The sequence below is a fragment of the Trichechus manatus genome, unplaced genomic scaffold (genome assembly GCF_000243295.1).
Source record: "Trichechus manatus latirostris isolate Lorelei unplaced genomic scaffold, TriManLat1.0 scaffold00004, whole genome shotgun sequence".
Taxonomy (NCBI): domain Eukaryota; kingdom Metazoa; phylum Chordata; class Mammalia; order Sirenia; family Trichechidae; genus Trichechus; species Trichechus manatus.
The window spans coordinates 9,532,539-9,553,397 of record NW_004443940.1 but is presented as its reverse complement, the minus strand read 5'-3'; the positions used below and the strand labels follow the sequence as shown (position 1 = coordinate 9,553,397).

At 41.0% G+C, this 20,859-nt stretch overlaps 1 protein-coding gene across 1 annotated transcript in view; it reads right to left on the bottom strand.

Moving 5' to 3' along the window:
- Positions 1-20,859, bottom strand: part of SFXN5 (sideroflexin 5) — a 148,253-nt gene that overhangs the window by 67,856 nt on the left and 59,538 nt on the right. The window contains exons 5-6 of the mRNA XM_004369206.3: positions 20,487-20,541; positions 18,631-18,656 (exon numbers count right to left, since the gene is read on the bottom strand). Coding sequence (XP_004369263.1) covers positions 18,631-18,656; positions 20,487-20,541 — 81 coding nt within the window. The remainder of the gene's footprint in view (positions 1-18,630; positions 18,657-20,486; positions 20,542-20,859) is intronic.

Below are 20,859 nucleotides of genomic sequence, written 5' to 3'. Positions count from 1 at the left end.
TGTGTGTGTGTGTGTCTGTGTATGTACACGGGAGCAGCAACAGCCAAGAGACTGTCCTGACTGAGGGGTGTGTGTGTGACTGCGTGTGTGTATGTACACAGGAGCAGTGACAGCCAGGAGACTGTCCTGAGGAGTGTGTGTACGTGTGTATGTGTGTGTACACGGGAGCAGCAACAGCCCAGAGACTGTCCTGACTGAAGGTTTGGGAGATCAATGGAGGGGAGTCTGAAAAGGGTGAGGTTAGAAGGCAGCAGAACACCAAGCTGAATTGGCCAAAGGGGCCCTAGGGAGCCACTCGAGGTTTGGCAAGGGGAGCAGGGATCCTGCCCTCCAGGCCCTTATAATCAGGCGGGTGGGCAGCAGAAGCCCAAGGGTGCTAGCTCCATTCCCTATTAGGCAAAACGCAGAACCATCTGCACACTCCCAGGAGCAAGAACAGATATTTTATAACTTCCTTTTTTCTTTTTAAGTCTAAATTAAAAATAAATGTTCCCTTCAGTTCTCAGATGTATATCTCTGGTGCAACCTGTCCAACATTCCCTTCCACTACCCCTTCCAGAGCATAGCAGGGGGCGGGGAAAGAGAAGGCTAGAGAAAGGGAGCCAGCCCACCCGGCTTCCATGCCAGTGGATTGCACCTCTCCCAAGAGGGAAACGCTTCAGGCATGGCCACGCAGACTGGTGGAGAGAGCCCAGAATGCAGCTGGTACAAAGGCAAGTGGAAGGAGAGGGAAACAGGAGCCAACATGATGTCAAGCCCTGTCTTGCTGCAGGACCTTGGCCAAATCGCACCTCCTATCTTTGTTCCTATTTAGCTCATAACACGGCTGGGGTCCCCTCTGCGGCTACAGCCTCCTGGCTGCTGTCATCCTTGCATGTCTGCCTGTACCTATGCCGTTCGCCTTCCCCTTGGTGGCCAGTCGTGGAGCCTGGTGATTAACACTCAGGCTGTGGTCAAAAGAAGAGCTAGGCTCAAATCCTGGCTCCAGTACTTACCAGCTGTGTGACCACGGGCAAGTAACTTGAGCTCTCAGTTTTTTCATCTGTTAAATGAGGGCAATCATGGTACCATCCCAGAAGATCATGAGAGAAGGCAGCTCATGGGAAGAATCTGGCACATTGTCTGGCATGAAGCAAGTGCTCACTAGATGTTAGTTGTTAGTATCACTCCTCTCCTCCTATCTAGTTCTTTCCTAGCCTTGGCCAATCACTCCTGCCCACCACAGTCTCTCTTTTCTCTGAACTCCACCATCTGCATCATTCAGTTGAGCATCATCTTGTTCCCATCTCATCTTTGACGACGTCTTACCCCTCAAAGGATGGTGAGCTCCTAAAGATAAAATTGGGGTCTTCCTCTCTGATGTCCCCCAAAGCACTCTGCACAAAGCTGGGCTCACACTACAGACTGGAAGAACATTGCTAATCCATTGATTATTAAGAACACTGAATCATCTCTGGCCGGGGAAAAGCTCTGATGGATTGTGACAATGACCACCAACACGCATCTCATCCTAACTCTTTTTATTAATGTCCCAATTGCTTGGAGTGTTGGACAAAGGCTCCAGCCCTGGACTTTGGGGAGGAGCTTAGATTGAGTTATTGATCCCAATTCTTTACCTCTCCCTGTATCCATACCCTTGCCACAGCCTTCTTGTGGGAGGAATGTATTTCCCTACTTCTTGACTTTGCTTGGCCATATGACTTGCTTTGGCCAGTGGCATGTGGGAAGAAGTGGCCACATGCCAGTTCTGAGTCAGGCCTTGGAGTCTTCATGTGTATCTGCTTTCCCGGTGTGTTTCTTTCTTTCTTTCCTTTTAAAATATTTTATTGTCTTTTAGACAAAAGTTTACATAGCAAATTAAGTTCCCATTCAACACTTTTTATGCAAATTGTTCCATGACATTGGTTACATTTTTCTCAATGCATCAACATTCTCATTATTTCCGTTCTGTTTGTTCTGTTTAATCTAGCTTCCTTGCCCCTCCTTAGCTTCTTATCTTTGTTTTAGGGTAAATGTTGACTGTTTGATCTCATACAGTTGATTATTTAAGGGAGCATGTTACTCATGGGTGATATTGTTTATTTCACAAGCCAATCTATTGTTTGGGTGAAAGGTGACCACCAGGAGTGTTTCTGACATCGCCATCAGGAGACATGGCCTGTCTAGCCTGCTGGCCCAAGGGGGATGAGAGACACGAGGAGCAGAGTCTAGCCTAGGTTAGCTGACTCCCAGTTGACTCACAGACCTGCAATGAGAAGCAAACCTGCCCCAGCTGAGCCTAATATAGACCAGCCAAACCCCAACCAAACAGAGATCCCTAAGAATAAATGCTTATGGATGCCACTGAAATTCCACGGGTGTTTGTTACTCAGCAATAGCTAACTGATACGGAGATTGCCACATATGAAGAGTGACTATGCTATCCTTCCTGGTCCAAAATTTTGTACCATTACTAACGTAGCTTGAATTGTATCTTTGCTGGCAATGTTGGTCCCTGGGGCAGCCTTGCTTATCAACCCACCCACCTGGTGACCATTAGCCTACCTCTGGGGTACTGTGAGAGATCCAGGGAAGGGGGGAGGAGTCTGTTTTTGAGCCCAGTCTCAGGACAGGGTCAGGAGTGGGGCCTATGGCACCCATCTAGTAACTGGGTCACAAGAAAAATCATACCTTCACTTTAGGCCTCCTCCTTCAAGTACTCTAACCACTGCAGAGAGATGAGGTCTCAATCTAGGAGAAAGGACCTCCCAAAACATTCCAATCTATGTGGCCAGAAGCAGAACAAACAGTTGAAGACAAGGACAGAGGGAAGAAAGGCCACTGGCCACAATTCTGTGTGTGATGATATTGGGACTCAGAAAGAAAGAACTGAGCAGCCCCCATCCTCTTGGCCACCTCCCATACAAAACTGACTCAAGTGATAGGAGAAAGGAGGTTTAAAAAAATCTAGAGAGGATACCTGTTATGTGCCAAAACAACTGGGTGGTGAAACTTAATTCAGGGGAAGGGCATGGAATTATCTTGCTTGGGGAAGAGATAGCAGAAATAAACAAGGGAGAATGAAGAAAACCAAAGACACAAGGCAAAGGTTAGTCCAAAGGAATAATGGAACACAACTACCACAGCCTCCACTAGACTTGAGTCCAGCACAACTAGATGGTGCCCATCTACCACCACTGACTGCTCTGACAGGGATCACAATACAGGGTCCCAGACAGAGCTGGAGAAAAATGTACAACAAAATTCTAACTCACAAAAAAAGACCAGACTTACTGGCCTGACAGAGACTGGAAAAACCCCAAAGTATGGCACCCAGACACTCTTTTAGCTCGGTAATGAAGTCACTCCTGAGGTTTGCCCTTCAGGCAAAGATTAGATAGGCTCATAAAACAAAATGAGACTAATGGGGCACAACAGCCCAGAGACCAGACATGAAGGCAGGAGGGAACAGGAAAGCTGGTAATAGGGAACCTAAGGTCGTGAAGGGAGAGTGTTGACATGTTGCGGGGTTGGTAACCAATGTCACAAAACAATACATGTACTAATGGTTTAATGAGAAGCTAGTTTGTTCTGTAAACCTTAATCTAAAGTACAATAAAAAATAAATAACTGTCCCTGTCACCCTCAGTTAATTTTTACTAGGCTAATCCCTCCCCTCCTTCAGGTTTTACCTTATTTGTCATCTCTTCTAGGAATTCTTTCCTAACCCTCAAGATGAGGTTCAGCCTTCTGTCACCTGCTCCCCAGCACCCTGTACATCTTCTCTGCAGCATTCACTTCAGTAGAAAGTACCTGTTTAGTCTGTCTTCCTTGAGAGACCATAAGCTTCAGCGGGGCAAGACCATACAACGTTCACTTCTTACTCACTGGAGTCCTCACTGGTAAAGCAACAGTCCTTTAACATCATATCCTTCCCTTCCACACTGACTCGCACACTCAATTCCAAAATGTTCCTCTTCACTTTCAATAGACCCACTATGGGCCTGGTCCCCGCAAGCTTCTGTTTTTTCCTTCTACTTTTTCTCCATCTTTCTGGTTTATGTGGCTAATGATCCAAAAAGGAACACTTTGGTGCATTAGGGGTTCTGCTATTTAAATATCTTTTGTGAAATGAATGTTTGTCCCTGACTGGTCAATTTCAGCTTAACCTGAGCAACACCTCCTGTATGGCATCAACTGGGCCAAAATGCCTGGTGTCTGGTTATACTGCAGGCAGGCGAGGAAAAATTTGGGGATTGGGACTTAAATGTGTGAAAAAGAAGAGTCTGGGATGAGGAGGATTGGAAGATGTTGGAAAGGTCCTGGGACACAGTCAAGTCCTGACATAAAGTGAGGTCCCACCTGGAGATGAGGTGACCTACACCAGCACCTTCTGATACATGTGTTTCTAAGTCTATGTGATCAGCTGTAGCATTAAAATGAGAAGATTCAGAGCAGAGAGTCCAAGCTTTTCATTTCCCAAGACAGAAATCAGATTTGGATTTAATCTAAGGCCACTGGACTCATTGACTGGGAGTTCACGGTCTGCACTCCTCAAACCACCAGCTGGACACAGGAGACTGGGTCCCAAGTTTGAGAGGTGGGAGGGAGGGCACCAGTGCCATGGGGAGCTCAGGGCTGAGAAGCGAGGCACAGATGCTGCCTGGAGAACCTCAGGCTGATGAGAGAAAGCTAATTCCTGGCAGTTGAGGCCTTACAGTAGCCAAGGGTACAGGGCACAGGCAGGCAGCTGGGGAAATGCAGAGAGGGCAGGACGGAGCCAGACCACTGGGACCTCTCCCCAGCCACACGTGCACGAAAAGTACAGTGCTGCACACCTCTTAGAGGAAACCCTGGGAGTGAAGATGCAGATCATAAGAAGCGACCACTGTAGGTGGGGCTCATCCAGGAAGATCCCGAAGAAGGGCGTATGAACTACACAAGCTCTAGGAATAAGGAGAGTCCGGCAGCCCTTGGTGCACTGGCTTAGCTGCCGTGCTTATATATAGATTGGGATCTCTTTGCCACACACCGAAGGGGGAAAAAGTTCCCATCTTCAAATGTTAAGCTTAAAATAAGACACTACATGAGTGCCAGTGGATCTGTGAAATCTGCTGACTAAACTGGCACCAGCCTCTGGGAGAAAACCAGCTCGTTTCTCCTGAGCATCAGGAGCGAGCAGGGTAGGGGTGGGGCTACTCTCAGGCAAGGCCGTGAACAGGTGTGGAGAGGCATGCTTACCTGGGCAGGAGGCAGCTTTGATGCTGCTCCCAGAGGCATCACAGTCCAGGCAGTTGCCAGCCTTACTCATCTCGTCTGTTCATTGCTCAGGGACTGTTCCTAGCACATTCGCTGGCACCGCCATTTCTATTTTGGTAAGCACTTTCAGTGGCTTCTACATGTGCATATTTCTTATCCACTCTACCAGATCAGGAGCTTCCCTAAGGTGTGGACTGGAACCTTCGCTCCTCTTCAGACCAGGCATTTGTTGAGGTGTATAGAGGAGCTGATGTAGCTGGTGAGAGCCAGACCTAGCGTGGAAGTGCCAGAGCAGCCATGGTGGTCTTCCACACCAGGTGACGCGGTGGCTCAGGGAGACAGCAGGACCAACAGGTCCTCATGTTGCTTGTCTGTGACAAAGTGCTGGGACGGATGACCACCAGGTTCTTCACGTGCAATAGCTCCTCTGGGGAACTGGCCTCTGATCCAACTGTTCTAAATTTTGGGATCTGGCTATTTGGGATAGGAAGTGGAGGTAAATGAGCATTCCCATTTTGGTTCTGGCTGTTGATGAGGCCTACTGGCAGGTGTCCCAGGTCATGCTCCCCATTTCTTTTTTTTTATTTTCATTTTTTTAATCGTACTTTAGATGAAGGTTTACAGAACAAATAGTTTCTCATTAAACAGTTAGTACACATATTGTTTTATGACAATGGTTAACAACCCCACAACATGTCAACATTGTCCCTTATCAACCTTGGGTTCCCTATTACCAGCTTTCCTGTCCCCTCCTGCCCTCTAGTCCTTGTCCCTGGACTGTTGTGCCCCTTTAGTCTCGTTTTGTTTTATGGAGCTATCTAATCTTTGGCTGAAGGGTGAACCTCGGGAGTGACTTCATTACTGGGCTAAAAGTGTGTCCGGGGGCCATACTCTCCAGGTTTCTCCAGTCTCCGTCAGGCCAGTAAGTCTGGTCTTTTTTTTGTGAGTTAGAATTTTGTTGTACATTTTTCTCCAGCTCTGTCTGGGACCCTCTGTTGTGATCCCGGTCAGGGCAGTCACTGGTGGTAGCCGGGCACCATCTAGTTGTGCTGGACTCAGTCTGGTGGAGGCCGTGGTAGTTGTGGTCCATTAGTCCTTTGGACTAATATTTTCATTGTATCTTGTTTTCTTCATTCTCCCTTGCTCCCAAAGGAGTGAAATCAGTGGAGTATCTTAGATGGTGCTCATAGGCTTTTAAGACCCCAGAATCATGCTGCCCATTTCGTCTCTATCAGGTGCTCATAGAGGATCTCAGAAGCCAGTGCATCCTATTCTCATGACGTACCCATTTATTCACAGAGGGATGTTTGCTCCAGGCTGGAAGAGGATTGGTCCTGATAGCATCTCCTTCAACCATCAACCCCAAAAGAGCATGGGAGTAGATAAGCATCCAAGTTCTTCCTGTAGGGCCATACCAGTTGAGCCAGTTGCCACTGGGTTAATTCTGACTTATGGCTGTCATCAATTGGGAAGAACTGGCTAACTCACTCTGTCCTCATTCTATTCAGGGCCATAGTGACCCCAAAATGACTGTTTGTCTTGTGTAGGATGAGGACAGAATGGAAAAGTATGGAATGAACCTCAGTAACACTTTGCAAACTAGAGACAATCCTGGCATCTCTGGAATTAGCCAGTTCATTCCAGTTGATGGCAGCCATTAACTTTGTAAAGGTCCATTTGGTCTCTTCTGGGGAAATGAGCCCCAATTCAACTTTTGCTGGTTCAAACAACCAATTCTTTGGTTTGGCAAAGAGACGATACTGCCAAAAGATACATCTTTTTTTTCAAGTGTTGATGGAATGTTTATAAAAATTATTATGGTAGACTTTCATTTGCCTACCTAATAACCACCCTTCCCTTCTTTCTAACTAACATAACCTCTATATAATTGAGGATCGACTATGTACCCAGCTATATTCTACATGAAATATAAGCAAAAGTATTGTGTGTGACTCCCAGGAAGGCTCCTTAAAGGAACCTGACTCAGTTGGGAGGTTCATCCTTTTACTCTTCTCTTTTCTCCTTTGTGGAATGTGGATATGATGATTGAGAACTCCAGCAGGCATACTGGACTATGAGTTGACTTTAAAAGTAGAAGCCTACATTGAGAATGATGGTGTGGAAAGATAGATGTCTGAGTTCCTGATGACATTATGGGAATCGGCCTACCTCTAAACTTCTTCGACATGAGAGCGAAGTAAACTTCGGTTTATGCCATTTTTATTTTGTATTTTCTCTTACATACAGATGATCCCAATCCTCACTAGTAAAATCATATACTCTGCTACAAAGAAAACCACAGTGAATCCCAAATGGCAGAATTGTAGAGGCCACACTCTCTGAAAATAAGGTAAACTAGAAAATAATAATAAATATATTCTTTGAAACCCAACAGCTTGGAATTTAAAATGTGTTCTTCTGGTGGCTAATTGCCTCCATGAACAACTGCCTCCTTTGCCATGAGATCAGAACTGGATGGTACCCGACTGCCACACTGAGCTTGTTGATCAAAGATTCTATAGAAGAATCCTGATCAAAAAGGGGGAAATGCAGAACAGAATTTCAAATTCTCATGAACTACAGATTTTCTGGAGCCATGGAGGCTGGATGAATCCCCGAAAGTATTGCCGTGAGGTAATCTTTAAGCCTTAAACCAAAAATATCCTCTGAAGTCTTCTTAAAACCAAACAATAGTTTAGCCTAACTAGTAAAAAATGTCTGCCTTGAGCATTATGCACTTTTAAGAATTATCTACATGGGATCAAATTGACAGCAGCAACCTAAAAGATTAGATAGGAATCTACCTTGGGGGGGAGTGAGTTTGTGTTATTGGGGGAGGAACAACTTAGAGGAATGAGAATGGTTGCATAACTCAAAGAATGTAATCAATGTCACTGAGTTATACATGTGGAAGCTGTTGACTTGGTGTATGTTTTGCTGTGTATACTCTCAACAACAACAAAATAAAATTTTTGAAAAAGGAAAAAAAAGTGTTGTTCTGAATATTTAGTTGATTAAGGAGAAATTCCAAACTGTAATTTCAAAATTTATTTATAAAATAACATTAAAAAAAAAAAAAAAAACCATTGCCGTCAAGTCAATTCCGACTCATAGCAACCCTATAGGACAGAGAAGAACTGCCTCACAGGGTTTCCAAGGAGCAGCTGGTGGATTCAAACTGCTGACATTTGGTTGGCAGTTGAGCTCTTAACCACTGTGCCACCAGGGCTCCATAAAATAACATAGGATCAGTATACATAAAAATGTATTAGATGCAGGCGGTCCCCAGGTTACGGACGTCTGAGTTACTAAAAATTCATACTTGCCCTTTAATGTTACATAAATTTGCCCTCACTTTGAAACGACTGAACCAATCCCTACTTGCAACAGATTCTTCATCACACTCACCTTCACTTGCTCACGTGCAGCTTTTAAAACACTGAAAAGGCTTTGAGCCTATTCTTGCACTAAAGTAAGGCTAAATAAGAATGGTATGCACCTGTTTCTGACTTACAAATTTGACTTAAAGGTACAGTTGGGAACAGATCTCATTTGTAACCCGGGGACTGCCTATATGGTGAAATCTATACTTAGAGGCAAATTCACAGCCCTAAAATACTTTTATTAGGAGGAAAGAATGAGAATAAATAAACTAAGCATTCAAGGCAAGACGTAAGAAAGCCAACCACACTAAACCAAAGGAAAGGAGAAAAAAGGAAATTATAAAACAAAAGCAGAAATGAATGAATTAGAAAATGAAAACAAAGGGTTGATAAATATATCCAAGAACTAATTTCTGGACACAATTCTTACAAATCTAGCTATTTTAATAAAGGAAGTCAGAATGACAAGTCGAGACAAGGCTCAAAATTGATCAAAGAAAAGATCATTACATTTAAAAACATCAATATTTAAAACTTCTTTCTACAATAAAAGACACCATAGAGTAAAAGAAAACAGCGAGAAGAGATTTCCAATATATATAACTTGAAGGATTACTATCCAACATACGTAAAGAACTCTTACAAATTAATTAGAGAAACACAGCCTACGGAAGAATAAACAAAGGATGCAAATTTACAGAACAGGAAATACCAACGGCCAATAAGTAGATGAAAAGCAGCAAAATCCTTCTGCTGCTCAGGGGAATGAATATTAAAACCATAATGAGACACTACCTCCCCCATCAGATTGGCAAAAACAATAAAAAGATGAATGCCACTGTTACAAAGGTGTGATGAAATAAAGCCTTTTTGAGGAGAAATTTGGCAATATGTACTAAAATTTTTAATGTGCATAGCTTTTTATACAGCATATTCACTTTCTGGAATCTGCCCTTGAGAAATCCTCATACTTGGACAAAAAGAGCTTTATAGAGATTTTTCACAGTAGTGTTGTTTCTAACAGCAAATAATCAGAAACAACCTAAATTCATCACTAACCAAAAAACCGAAAACTAAACCTGTTGCTGTCGAGTCGATTCTGACTCATAGCAGCCCTGTGGTACAAAGTAAACTGCCCTATAGGGTTTCCAAGGAGCGGCTGGTGAATTCGAACTGCTAACGTTTTGGTTAGCAGCTGAGCTCTTAACCATTATGCCACCAGGACTCCAAATCCATCACCAGGGGAGAGAATATTACTTAATAAGAGAAATGATGGATAAATGAAAAAAAAAAAAACAGATCTTTATGTAGGTAAACTATTAAATGTAATTAATTATAGATAAATAAGCATATTACATTTTTAATGAAAAAAACACAAAATAAACATATAATTTTAAATGATGATTTACGTGCATGCAAATGCATAGAAAAAAGGCCTGGAAGTTTACACCAAACTTCTAACAGAGGTTACTTCTGGGAGGGGATTTGGGGTTGAGGGTCATCAAAAGAACTTTCACTTTTTTTTATGTTGTTTGAATTCTGAGTTGAGAGAACATATGCATGTATTCCTTGTATAAGTTTTAGAGGCAAATTCCTTCCAAACCACTTAAGAAACCAAAATATTCCTTTAAAAATCCTGGTGGTATTTTTGAGCTCCAAAGAACATATTCATGTATTACTTGTATAATTTAAAAATATATATATGAGGAGATTTTTTTTAATCCTGAGGATATTTCTGAATTCCAAAGAAAAAGAGAAAAAAATACTAAAGATCCAAAGGGAGGAGGGGGAGTGGTGGTGAAGTTTACATATAAAGGAAAAGAGAATCAGGCCAACTATTGTTCATATGTGAAAAGGGAAAAAAAGAGACATTTCCAGATATGTAAGGATTCAGAAAATGTATTGCCCACGCATTCTGAATATTATTCAAAGAAGTACTCTAGCCAAACATAAAACAAACACACAAAAAGGGGGAAAGCCTAAATAATTATGAAAATTTAATACAAGTGTTAAGAAAGGATTCACAAATCTAATGAGATTCCAGATTATTTCCCAAAACTTGGTAGGTTTGTACGGGTAGAAGGGTAAAAAGAGTTGAGTGAAATGGCATGTTAAAGGTTTCTTCCTATGTGGGCAAGTTTGGGAGGTCAGTTCTTGACATTGGTAAGGTGAATACATAATGCAACCTCTATATAAAAATTACAGATGAAGGGTAATTAGAGAGAATTAGGATGCTCTCCTTCCAAACCACTTAAGAAACCACAGGGACCAAGGAAAACTATCACTCTAGTGATAAACAGAAAAAGCGATAAACAGGAAAAGAAATGGAAACAATAAGAAAGCTTAATAAAACAATCAACAAACAAGCCATTTGATGGCTCCAGTAAGTGGTCATAATAATCAGTGATAGAATAAAGACAAATGGGTTATATTTCTTTATTAAAATTAACAACTGTTTGTCAAACTAGGTAAAAAGGTAAAATTCAACTATATTTTATCTATAAGAGGCATATAATACAAAACGACACAGAAATTAAATGTTGCTCTGATATAAAAGTATAGGCAATGATATACAAGGCAAACAAATTTTTAAAAAAGGAATAGCAATATTCATACCAAATGAAGCAGAATTAACGGCAACAATATTTAATGAAATAGGGATTGTGTGTGTGTGTGTGTGTGTATGTACATGGACATGTTTCCAGGCTTTCTATTCTGTTCCACTGATCTATTTGCTTATCCCTATACCAAAACTAAAACTGTCTTCCTTATGATAGGGTAGGGGTGAATCCTCTCCCACAACCTTACTCTTAAAAATTATCTGACTGCTCTTGGCTTTTTGCTTGTTCATATAATTTTTATAATCAACTTGTTGAGTTCCATGAAAAATTCTGCTGAGATTTTGATTGGAGTTACATTGAATCTAGGCTTTCATGTGAAGAAAACTGATATCTTGATGATACTGAATATTCCTATCCAAGATGATATATCTCTCCGTTTACAGGCAGTCCCCAGGTTACGAACAAGATCCATTCCTGAGTGTGTCTTTAAGACTTTGTAAGTAAGTTGAAACAGGTACATACTGTTCTTATTTAGCCTTACTTTACTGCAAGAAAGGACCCTGCTGACACAGTGGTTAAAGAGTTCAGCTGCTAACCAAAAGGTCAGCAGTTGGAATCTACCAGCCATCCTTGGAAATCCTATGGGGGAGTTCTACTCTGTCCTATAGGTCACTATGAATCCGAAACAACTCGATGGCAATGGGTTTGGTGTTTTTGGTTTTAGTGCAGGAAAAGGCTGGAAGCCTTTTCAATTATTTAAAAGCTGCACATGCAGCAAGTAAAGGTGATTGTGATGAAGAATTTGTTGCAAGTAGGTGTTGGTTCAATCTTTTTAAAGTGAGGGCAAATTTACATAACATTTAAGGGTAAGTATGAGTTGTCTGTAAGTCAGACATTCATAACCTGGGGACTACCTATATTTAGATCTTTAATGTCCTTCGATGAAGTTTTACAAGTTTTTCCATAAAGACTTGCACATCTTAAATTTATTTTAGTACCTTATAGATTTAAGTACGATTGTAAATGGTATGTTTACATTTGTAAAAACCACAGGGTACATTTGTAAAAGAAATATTCTGGATCTTGGTTATAGGTTTATAGGCACCCAACTGATTTTTGCATACTTGTCCTGCATCTAGAGACCTTTGAAACACTTAGTTGTTCTAATAGTTTGTCTCTTCTCGAGAATATGTTTGTTTCTCCCTTTCCAGTCCTAATACTAGATACTTATTTTTTCATGTCTTACTGCACTTGCTAGTCTCCTAGGAAAATGCTGAATGGAAGCTTTCTTGCCATGTTTTGGACTTTAAGAAATTACCTTTATTGTTTCATCTTTAAGAATGGTGCTTTCTATGGCGTTTGGATTTTTTTTTTTTTTTTTGGTGGGGGGAGGGTAACACATGCTATCAAGAAAGTTGCCTTCTAAACTGAATCTACTATTTTCTCCTTATAAATCATAAAATGGAGTTATATTTTTAACAAGTGCTTTTTCTGTATCTACTGAGATGATTGTGTTTCTCCTTCAATTTGTTAATGTGATGACCTATATTAATATATCCTCCAATGTTACCATTCTTGGTAAAAATTATTTGATTATGATTTTTTTAAATACATTGCTGGATTCAATTTGCTATTATTTTATTTAGAATTTTTACATGTAATCTCATAACTGATATTGGCCTGCAATTTTTCTTTCTTATACGTACTTCTTTGGTTGGTTTCAAAGTTATAGCAGCCTCACAAATGAATTGGGGAACATTACATCCTTTCATTCTCTTTGAGAGGTTTTTTAAAAAATTGAGTTTGACTATTCTTTTGAGTGTAGTCATCTGGAAGATCATTTGAGGCCAGCAGTAATTTTTGGTTTGTTTTATAATGAATATTTTAAGCTACTGATGTAATTTCTTTCTAGATAGAGGTCTGTTCAGATTTTATATTTCATCTTGCTAGGTAGTTTTGCTAAGCTATATTTTCTAAGTCTGCAAACTTATCGCCCTAGGTTGTTCAGTGCATTCTGATTTTTAAACTTCTATTATTTCTACAGTTATTGTACTTTTTTATTCCTAATATTGTTTATTTGCACCTTCTCTCTCTTTTTCTTGCTTAACCTTGCTAGAAATACATATTTAATTAGTTCTTCCAAGGAACCTAGGAATCTAGCCTGAATATATATCTTCAACAATACCAAAAAACATATGCACGAAGTTACCAATTGTGGCCTTATTCATAATGGCAAAATACTGAAAATATCCTAAATGCCCACACATAAGAAATTAGCTGAATAAATTATGGTATTTCCACATAGTAGAATACTATATAGCTATAAAAAGCAATGGGGAAGATTTCTATAAAATGATATAGAGTGACTTCCAAGATATATCATTAAGTAAAAAAAAAAAAAACTGTGCAAAATAGTATATATAATATGCTACCTTTCATATAAGAAAAAAATGGGGAAAATATATCTGTATCTGCTTATTTTTGCAAAAAAGAAATAGGAAAGATAAAATAGTTCACCTACAGAGGGTTGGTGAGAATGAGATCGAAGGGACAGGAAGGGGAATGGAACTATTAGAAATATGCTTTTTTATATCGCTTTGACTATTGAACTATAATATTTTACATATTCAAAAAATAAATCAATAAGGATGTAGAAACAACTAAAATTGGGTGTCAACAGAAATAAAGCTAAGTGTATATCAAATATATAACATAAGCATACAGAGGAAAAAAATTAATTCAAGTAACTGTTGAACACAGTTCCCTGTACACTTTCAGTGGGATATATGCTAAGGAAAAAAAGAACTTCAAAGAAATCTTGGGCCTTACTTAATCCTTTTGTTGGGAGAGGTATCACTGTAGCAATTCTGAAACTCTTTTATGTGTATGTATAGAATTCAGCAAGTGAGTAAATATATTGTTGTTGGAGTAGCATCTTGGGAGAAGGGAGATACAAACATGGAATGGAAGAAGGAGGGAAAGAAACCTGAGATGCTGAATTGGAATTATAAGTATCAGTATAAACCACGATTTTAAAAAAGTTATACCTCCTAGCTCCGCCTGCTGACAGGGCCTAGAAGCAATGACACACTAGTAGCAACAAGCATACCTAGCACCCAGATCTTGGTTTCTAATACCATTCCCATCTGAAAGGAACCAGGGCTCCTTGGAGAAATCGATGCTTCCAAGACTAGGGCAGAGAAAGTACAAGGGGAACCTGGAATATCCTGTGTGTCAGAAAGTACGGAAGTGCTCAAAGAATAAAAGTGACATGACAGACAGAGAAACTTCTTTAAGAGGTTCCTATTGGTCAAATTTGGCACAATTTGTGTATCGAAATGGGTAATGATAGGAGTAAATTATTACCTATTAAATAAAAAAATTCATGAGACTATACTAATAGTTTAAAAAAAAAAACTAAAGTGGAGGGAAGGAAAACTCCTATTTACAGGAGGGTGCCAACTAATAAAACAGAATGAATGATATATATAATATATATAGGAAATCTGCATTTTATAACCACCATAGTAATAACTGATTCAGGCAACAGATGTTAAAACTATTGAGTAAAAAACCAAACGGGGACAGGATATTTACACAGTCTCAAAGTTTCACTCTACAGATTACTTATTAACTACAAAGGGAAAAGTGTATATTTACAATGAAAAAATAGGGTGGGCACTAGCTAGTCCATAAGGATATGCTTATGTTCAGTTTTAGTAGATACTACCAAATAGATTTGCAAATGGTTGTACCAGTTCACACTTCCATTAGCAGTGTAAGAGCAGAGAGTTCCAGTTGCTCCACATTTTTGCTAACACCTGGTATTGTCAATATTTTTAATATTCTGTTGGGTGTGTAGAGGTATCTCGTTTTACTTTTTTTAAAAAGAATTTATTTTATTTTTGTTGTTGTTGTTGAGAATATATACAGCAGAACATACACCAATTCAATAATTTCTACATGTACAATTCAGTGACATTGATTACATTCTTCAAATTGTGCAACAATTCTCACCCTCCTTTTCCTAGTTGTTCCTCCCCCATTTACCAGTTGATTACTGAGACTGGCCATTTGGACATCTCTTATCAAGTTGTTATTGGTTTGGTTTTTTTTTTTTTGGCTCATTTTAAGTTGAGTTGTTTGTCTTTCCTTTTTATTCATTTTTTTAGGCATTCTTTATATTATTCTATAGTTTCCCTTATCTTAATGGTATAGATTTATATACAGATATGTATATAGTTTTTTTTTTAATTGTGCTTTAAGTGAAAGTTCACAGAGCAAATTAGTTTCTCATTCAACAATTTATACACAAATTGTTTTGTAACACTGGTTGCAATTCCTGCAATGTGTCAATACTCTCCTCTTCTCCACCCCAGGCTCCCCGTTTCCATTCGTCCCGTTTTCCTGTCCCTTCCTGCCTTCTTTTCTTTGCTTTTGGGCAGGTGTTACCCATTTGGTCTCATTTACATGATTGAGCTACAAAGCACGTTCACAAGTGTTATTGTTTGTTTTATAAACCCATGTAATCTTCGGCTGAAGGGTGAACTTCAGGAGTGACTTCAGTTTTGAGTTAAAAGGGTGTCTGGGGGCCATAGTCTCGGAATTCCTCCAGTCTCTGTCAGACCAGTAAGTCTGGTCTTTTATTGTGAATTTGAATTTTGTTCTACATTTTTCTGCTTTTCTGTCCAGGACTCTCTATTGTGATCCCTGTCAGAGCGGTCGGTAGCAGTAGCTGGGAAGCATCTAATTGTTCTGGGCTCAGGTTGGTGGAGGCTGTGATACTTGTGGTCCGTTAGTCCTTTGGACTAACATTTCCGATGTGTCTTTGGTTTTCTTCATTCTCCTTTGCTCCAGATGGGATGGGACCAGTAGATATATCTTAGATGGCCGCTCTCAACCTTCTAAGACCCCAGAACTTAATGATAAATTTTGGCGTAAAGAAGTTCTTAGTTTAATGAAGTTCAATTCACCAATCTTTCATTTATAATTAGTGCTTTTTATGTCCTGTTTAAGGGTGTAAAGATAATATACTATGTTGTTTTCTAGAAAAATTTCTGGTTTTACCTTTCACAATTGGGTCTATAATCCATCTATCATTAATTTTTGTGTGTGGTATGAGGGTAGTGGTCAAGCTTCACTTTCTCACCATATAAGTATCCAGTTGACACAGCACCAATTATTGAAAAGGCCATCTTTCCCCACTGCACTATTGCCAAACACAGTTATCTAAATCAGACGACCACGTGTGTAGGATTTGTTTCTGGACTTTCAATTTGTTCTAGTGGTCTGTTTATATATTCCTGTCTTAGTTATGAAAAGTCTTTATATCTAGTATGACAAGTTCTCTAACTTTGTTCTTCTCTTCAAGATTGTGTTAGTACTCTTTTGTTTTCCTTTTTTTTATTGAGATATAATTCACATACCATAAAAATCACCCTTTTAAAGGATACAATTCAGTGTGCAACCATCACCACTATTTAATACTAAAATATTTCCACAGTCTTAGATATTCTTAACTTATTTCCATATTAATTTGAAATCAGGTTTATTAAGGTATCATTTATGTACAGTGAAATTCATCCTCTTTAAATTCCAGTTTGACAAGTTTCGATAAATATGTACAGTTGTACATATTTATCAACCAAGAAACAGAAGAGTTCCATCGTCCAAAAAGTTCACTTATGCCTCTTTGTCGTCAATCTCTCTTCCCAGTCTCCAGCCCCTGGCAACCACTAATTTGAATTCTATCACTTTAGTTTTGCCTTTTGCAGAATGTCATATAAATGGCATATAAACAGTTACAATATGGAGCATTTTATCTCTTCTTGCTTGCACTTAACATAATGTTTTTGAGATGCATCCATGCTGCTGCATATATCAGTAGATCATTCTTTTTTATTGATAAGTAGTATTCCATTATGTGGATATACTATATTTATTTATCAGGTGATGGATATTCTGGAAGTTTCCAGTTTTAGGCTAATATGAATAAAGCTACTATAAACATTTGTGTATAAATATTTGTGTGGACATATGTATTAATTTCTCTTGAGTAAATACCTAAATTTACCATATACCTAAATTTACAATATACTATGGACTGCCAAAAGAACAAACAAATCTGTCTTGGAAGAAGTACAGCCAGAACACCCCTTAGAAGCAAGTATAGAGAGACTTCGTCTCACATACTTTGGCATGTTATCAGGAGGGATCAGTCCCTGGTGAAGGACATCATGCTTGGTGGAGTAGAGAGTCATTGAAAAAGAGGAAGACCCTCAATGAAATGGACTGACATAGTGGCGCAGGACCGGGTAGTGTTTTGTTCTGTTGTACATAGGGTCGCTGTGAGTCGGAACCGACTCAACGGCACCTAACAACAACAACAAACACCTAAAAGTAAGATTGTCGGGTCATATGGTAAGCATGTGTCTAACTTTATAAAACTGCTATACCATTTTACACAGCCCCTCCACTCCGATCCAGGACCGACTCTAGAATCACACACTGCATTTAGTTATTTTTTTTAGCCTTCTAGGTATACAGGAGAAATGAGGGCATATGTCCCCTCAAAGAGTTGTACAAGCATGTTCACATCAGCACTACTTATTGTGAGCTAACTCAAAAACAACCCAAATGTTCACCAACAGCAGACAGATAAAGAAATTTTGATATATCTGTAACGATGGAATATCATACAGCAAAAAAAAGGAGCAAAGTATATATAAAAATATGGATGATTCTCACAAACAACAGTGAATGAAAGAAACCAAACACAAAAAAGTACATACTGATGATTCCATTTATGTAAAGTTCAATAACAGGCAAAGCTAGAATGCAGTGATAGAAGTCCAAAAAGTGGTTTCCTTTGGAGGTAGTGATTGGGAGGGACACGTTTTAAATCTGAGATACTGATAATGTTCTAAATCTTTATCTAAGTGATGTTTATGTAGATGTGTTCACTTTATGAACGTTTATCAAGCTGTACATTTATGATGAGTTATATATATTCCACGTTTTACTCTAATAAAAAAAATTAACAGTAAACCTGATCTTGATTCCAAAATTGACGAGAAAGAATACTGAAACCCCTTTCTGAAATATTCTAAAATTTTAACTTTAAGAAGTCACTCTTATTTTCCTACTTCCCAAGTTCTTTGGGAAAACTTCCCTGTAACCGCCACATCTTAATAGCAATCCTTGGGATGGAAATTGTACACCAGCAAACACACTTTCAGACTCTGTGTTGGGTGTAAACTAGCATATATTTTATGGAAAGAAGTTTAACAATGCACATGAAGAGAACTAAAAAGAAATGTATACTATTCAATAATTCCCCTCCAGGAATTAATCCTAAATCAACAAATCATTCAAATATTTATGAACAATCATGTAGAATTATACATTAAAATTTTTTAAGAAAAGAATTCTTTGAAGGTAATACTCACAATTGGCGTCCCAAAAGGAATGTAACCTGTGGGAGGGGAGAGAAAAGAGTCAGGTTTTATAATCCCACCCCTACTCCGCCCCACTCAGCCCCACCCCACCCTCACCTGAGATACATGAGGAGCCTTCTGGGCTTGGGCTAGTCAAGGCCCTGACTTGATGGAGGGGCTCTGGTTAGTTTTGCAGGAGGCACCTCCAGCCCCCGGACCTTCCCCCAGCCATCTGCCCTGAGTGGGGTGGAGGCTTCCCTTGTCTCCAGCCAGGGATGGATTACCCAATAAGCAAGGTGCACACAGGCTTACTTGTGCTTACTTACTATAGTATACAATTTCACCTGTTTTTCACCACAACTTTGATGAAACTTTGATGAACCCATGTGAAATTGTGTGCTACAGGTTAGTAAGTAAACACTATTAAGCCCATGAGTACCTTGCTTACTGGTTAATCCGCCTTTACCACCCTCCCTCTCTGTTCCCCTCCAAAACCAGAGGCCTCTGCCTAAAGGCAGGGTGGCCCCTGCCTGGGCCATCACTACTCCACCACTCAGCAATCATGGATGATTTCCTCTGTGAGGCACACGTCCCCTGCCCACACTCACTACACGAGACCGGTCATCTTCCAAGGCCCGAGTGTCCTTCTCCTGGCTTCAGATAGTTTGTCTAGCACAGGCCCTTACTTCCCCAGCATAATGAGCCGTTTCTGGAGAGGGAATTCCCTCCACACCTAAAACGTGTACTTCTAAGTGTCAGAGCTTTTTAAATCTCATGTACTGTGGTTAGACACCCCTCCACAGAATAGCAGACAGCGGGTGTGAAACACAGTCAGGCCCTGGGCACTGTCTCCTCCGTGCCCCTGGCCCAACACTGCAGCAGGTCTCCCGCCACCACCCCCTTGGCGGTCAGTGAGCAGCCTCCTGTCCCAACATGCTGAGTGTGCATACTTGTGCAAGCACGTGTGCTATCTCTCTCCTACCCACCTCCCTCTGGGGAGAGGCCAAGGTCAAAAATTACAAGAGAAGTCAGGCTCGGGGTAAGAGCTTGAGGTATCCTGCTATGGCCTGTGCAAGGGCTAGAGAGCACCGACAGCCGGCTACAGGATGCTCAGAACCTTTGCTGCCTTGGAGTGCCTGAGGGCAAAGCGAGGGTCACTGGTACTACCTGCCCCAGTATGTGTGCTGGTGTCACGTATCCATCTATTCCCTGGTTGTTCATTCTCCCACCCCCATGTGGTCAAGCTCTCTAGGGGTGGGGGCTCTGCCAGCCCCTACATTGGAGCTGTTCCTCTAAGGCCCACTGAGCAGAAGGCTTCCAGGGCAGGGATCTCATTTCCTCCCTCTTATGCTGGCCTGCCCAGAACAGGAATCCTGCTTCTCTACATGCTCAGTGGTGTAGAGTACAGACATTCTGGAAGGCAGGTTAATAGCAGGATCAGAGAACAGGGGTCAATCTGGGGATTAACTGCCTGTAAGGTGAGCAGGAAGCAGGACTTAGGAGGAAAGCGTGGTCGTGCGTGGATAAGGCAGGAGGAGTGCCTGTAGAAGCCAGGGCTGGCCTGTGGACAGGTGTCACCCCTGAGGCTGCCACTAAGTCAGAGGTGTGTGACCCGTGGGGCCATGAATCCACCCAGCTGCTCAGTCAGAAAGGCTGAAGAGCAGGCAGAGAGGACAAGCAACTTTTTAAAAAGCTTCACAGGTGATTCCAGGGCCTGGCCAGTCTTCAGGGTTGAGTCAAGGGGAACAGTGTGGACATGCATGTATCAGGCTCCGTCTCCTCCTCAGGCCGGTGCACCTGGATGTCCCGCAGCAGTGACCGCAGCAAGTAGCTGAGGCTGGGCAGAACCAAGGGGTCCCAGGGCTTACCTGACATTCTAAAGGGCATGAAGATCTTTTCGTTGGTGTCCGGATGGAGAATAGCCTGGCAAGAGCCGGGGAACAGAGCACAGTGTGACAGCAGGGAGGTGTGGGGGGGGGACAAGCAGAGGTGTTAGGGGAGTTGGGAGGGAGATGGGCCGCCACCAAGGAAGACTCGGGTGACCAGTGGCTGTATCTGCCTTCTGGCCAGTCAGTCCTTCCCCCATTCAGGGCAAAGAAAAGCAAAATGTGAGCCACAAGCCGTACCCCTCCTCCTGACTAATCCTCAAAGCTGACTACCGGGACACCAAAAGCCCATGAGGCTGCTATCTTGCAGGCCCTCTATCCTGGATGCCTGGCACAGAGTAGGCACTTAATAAGG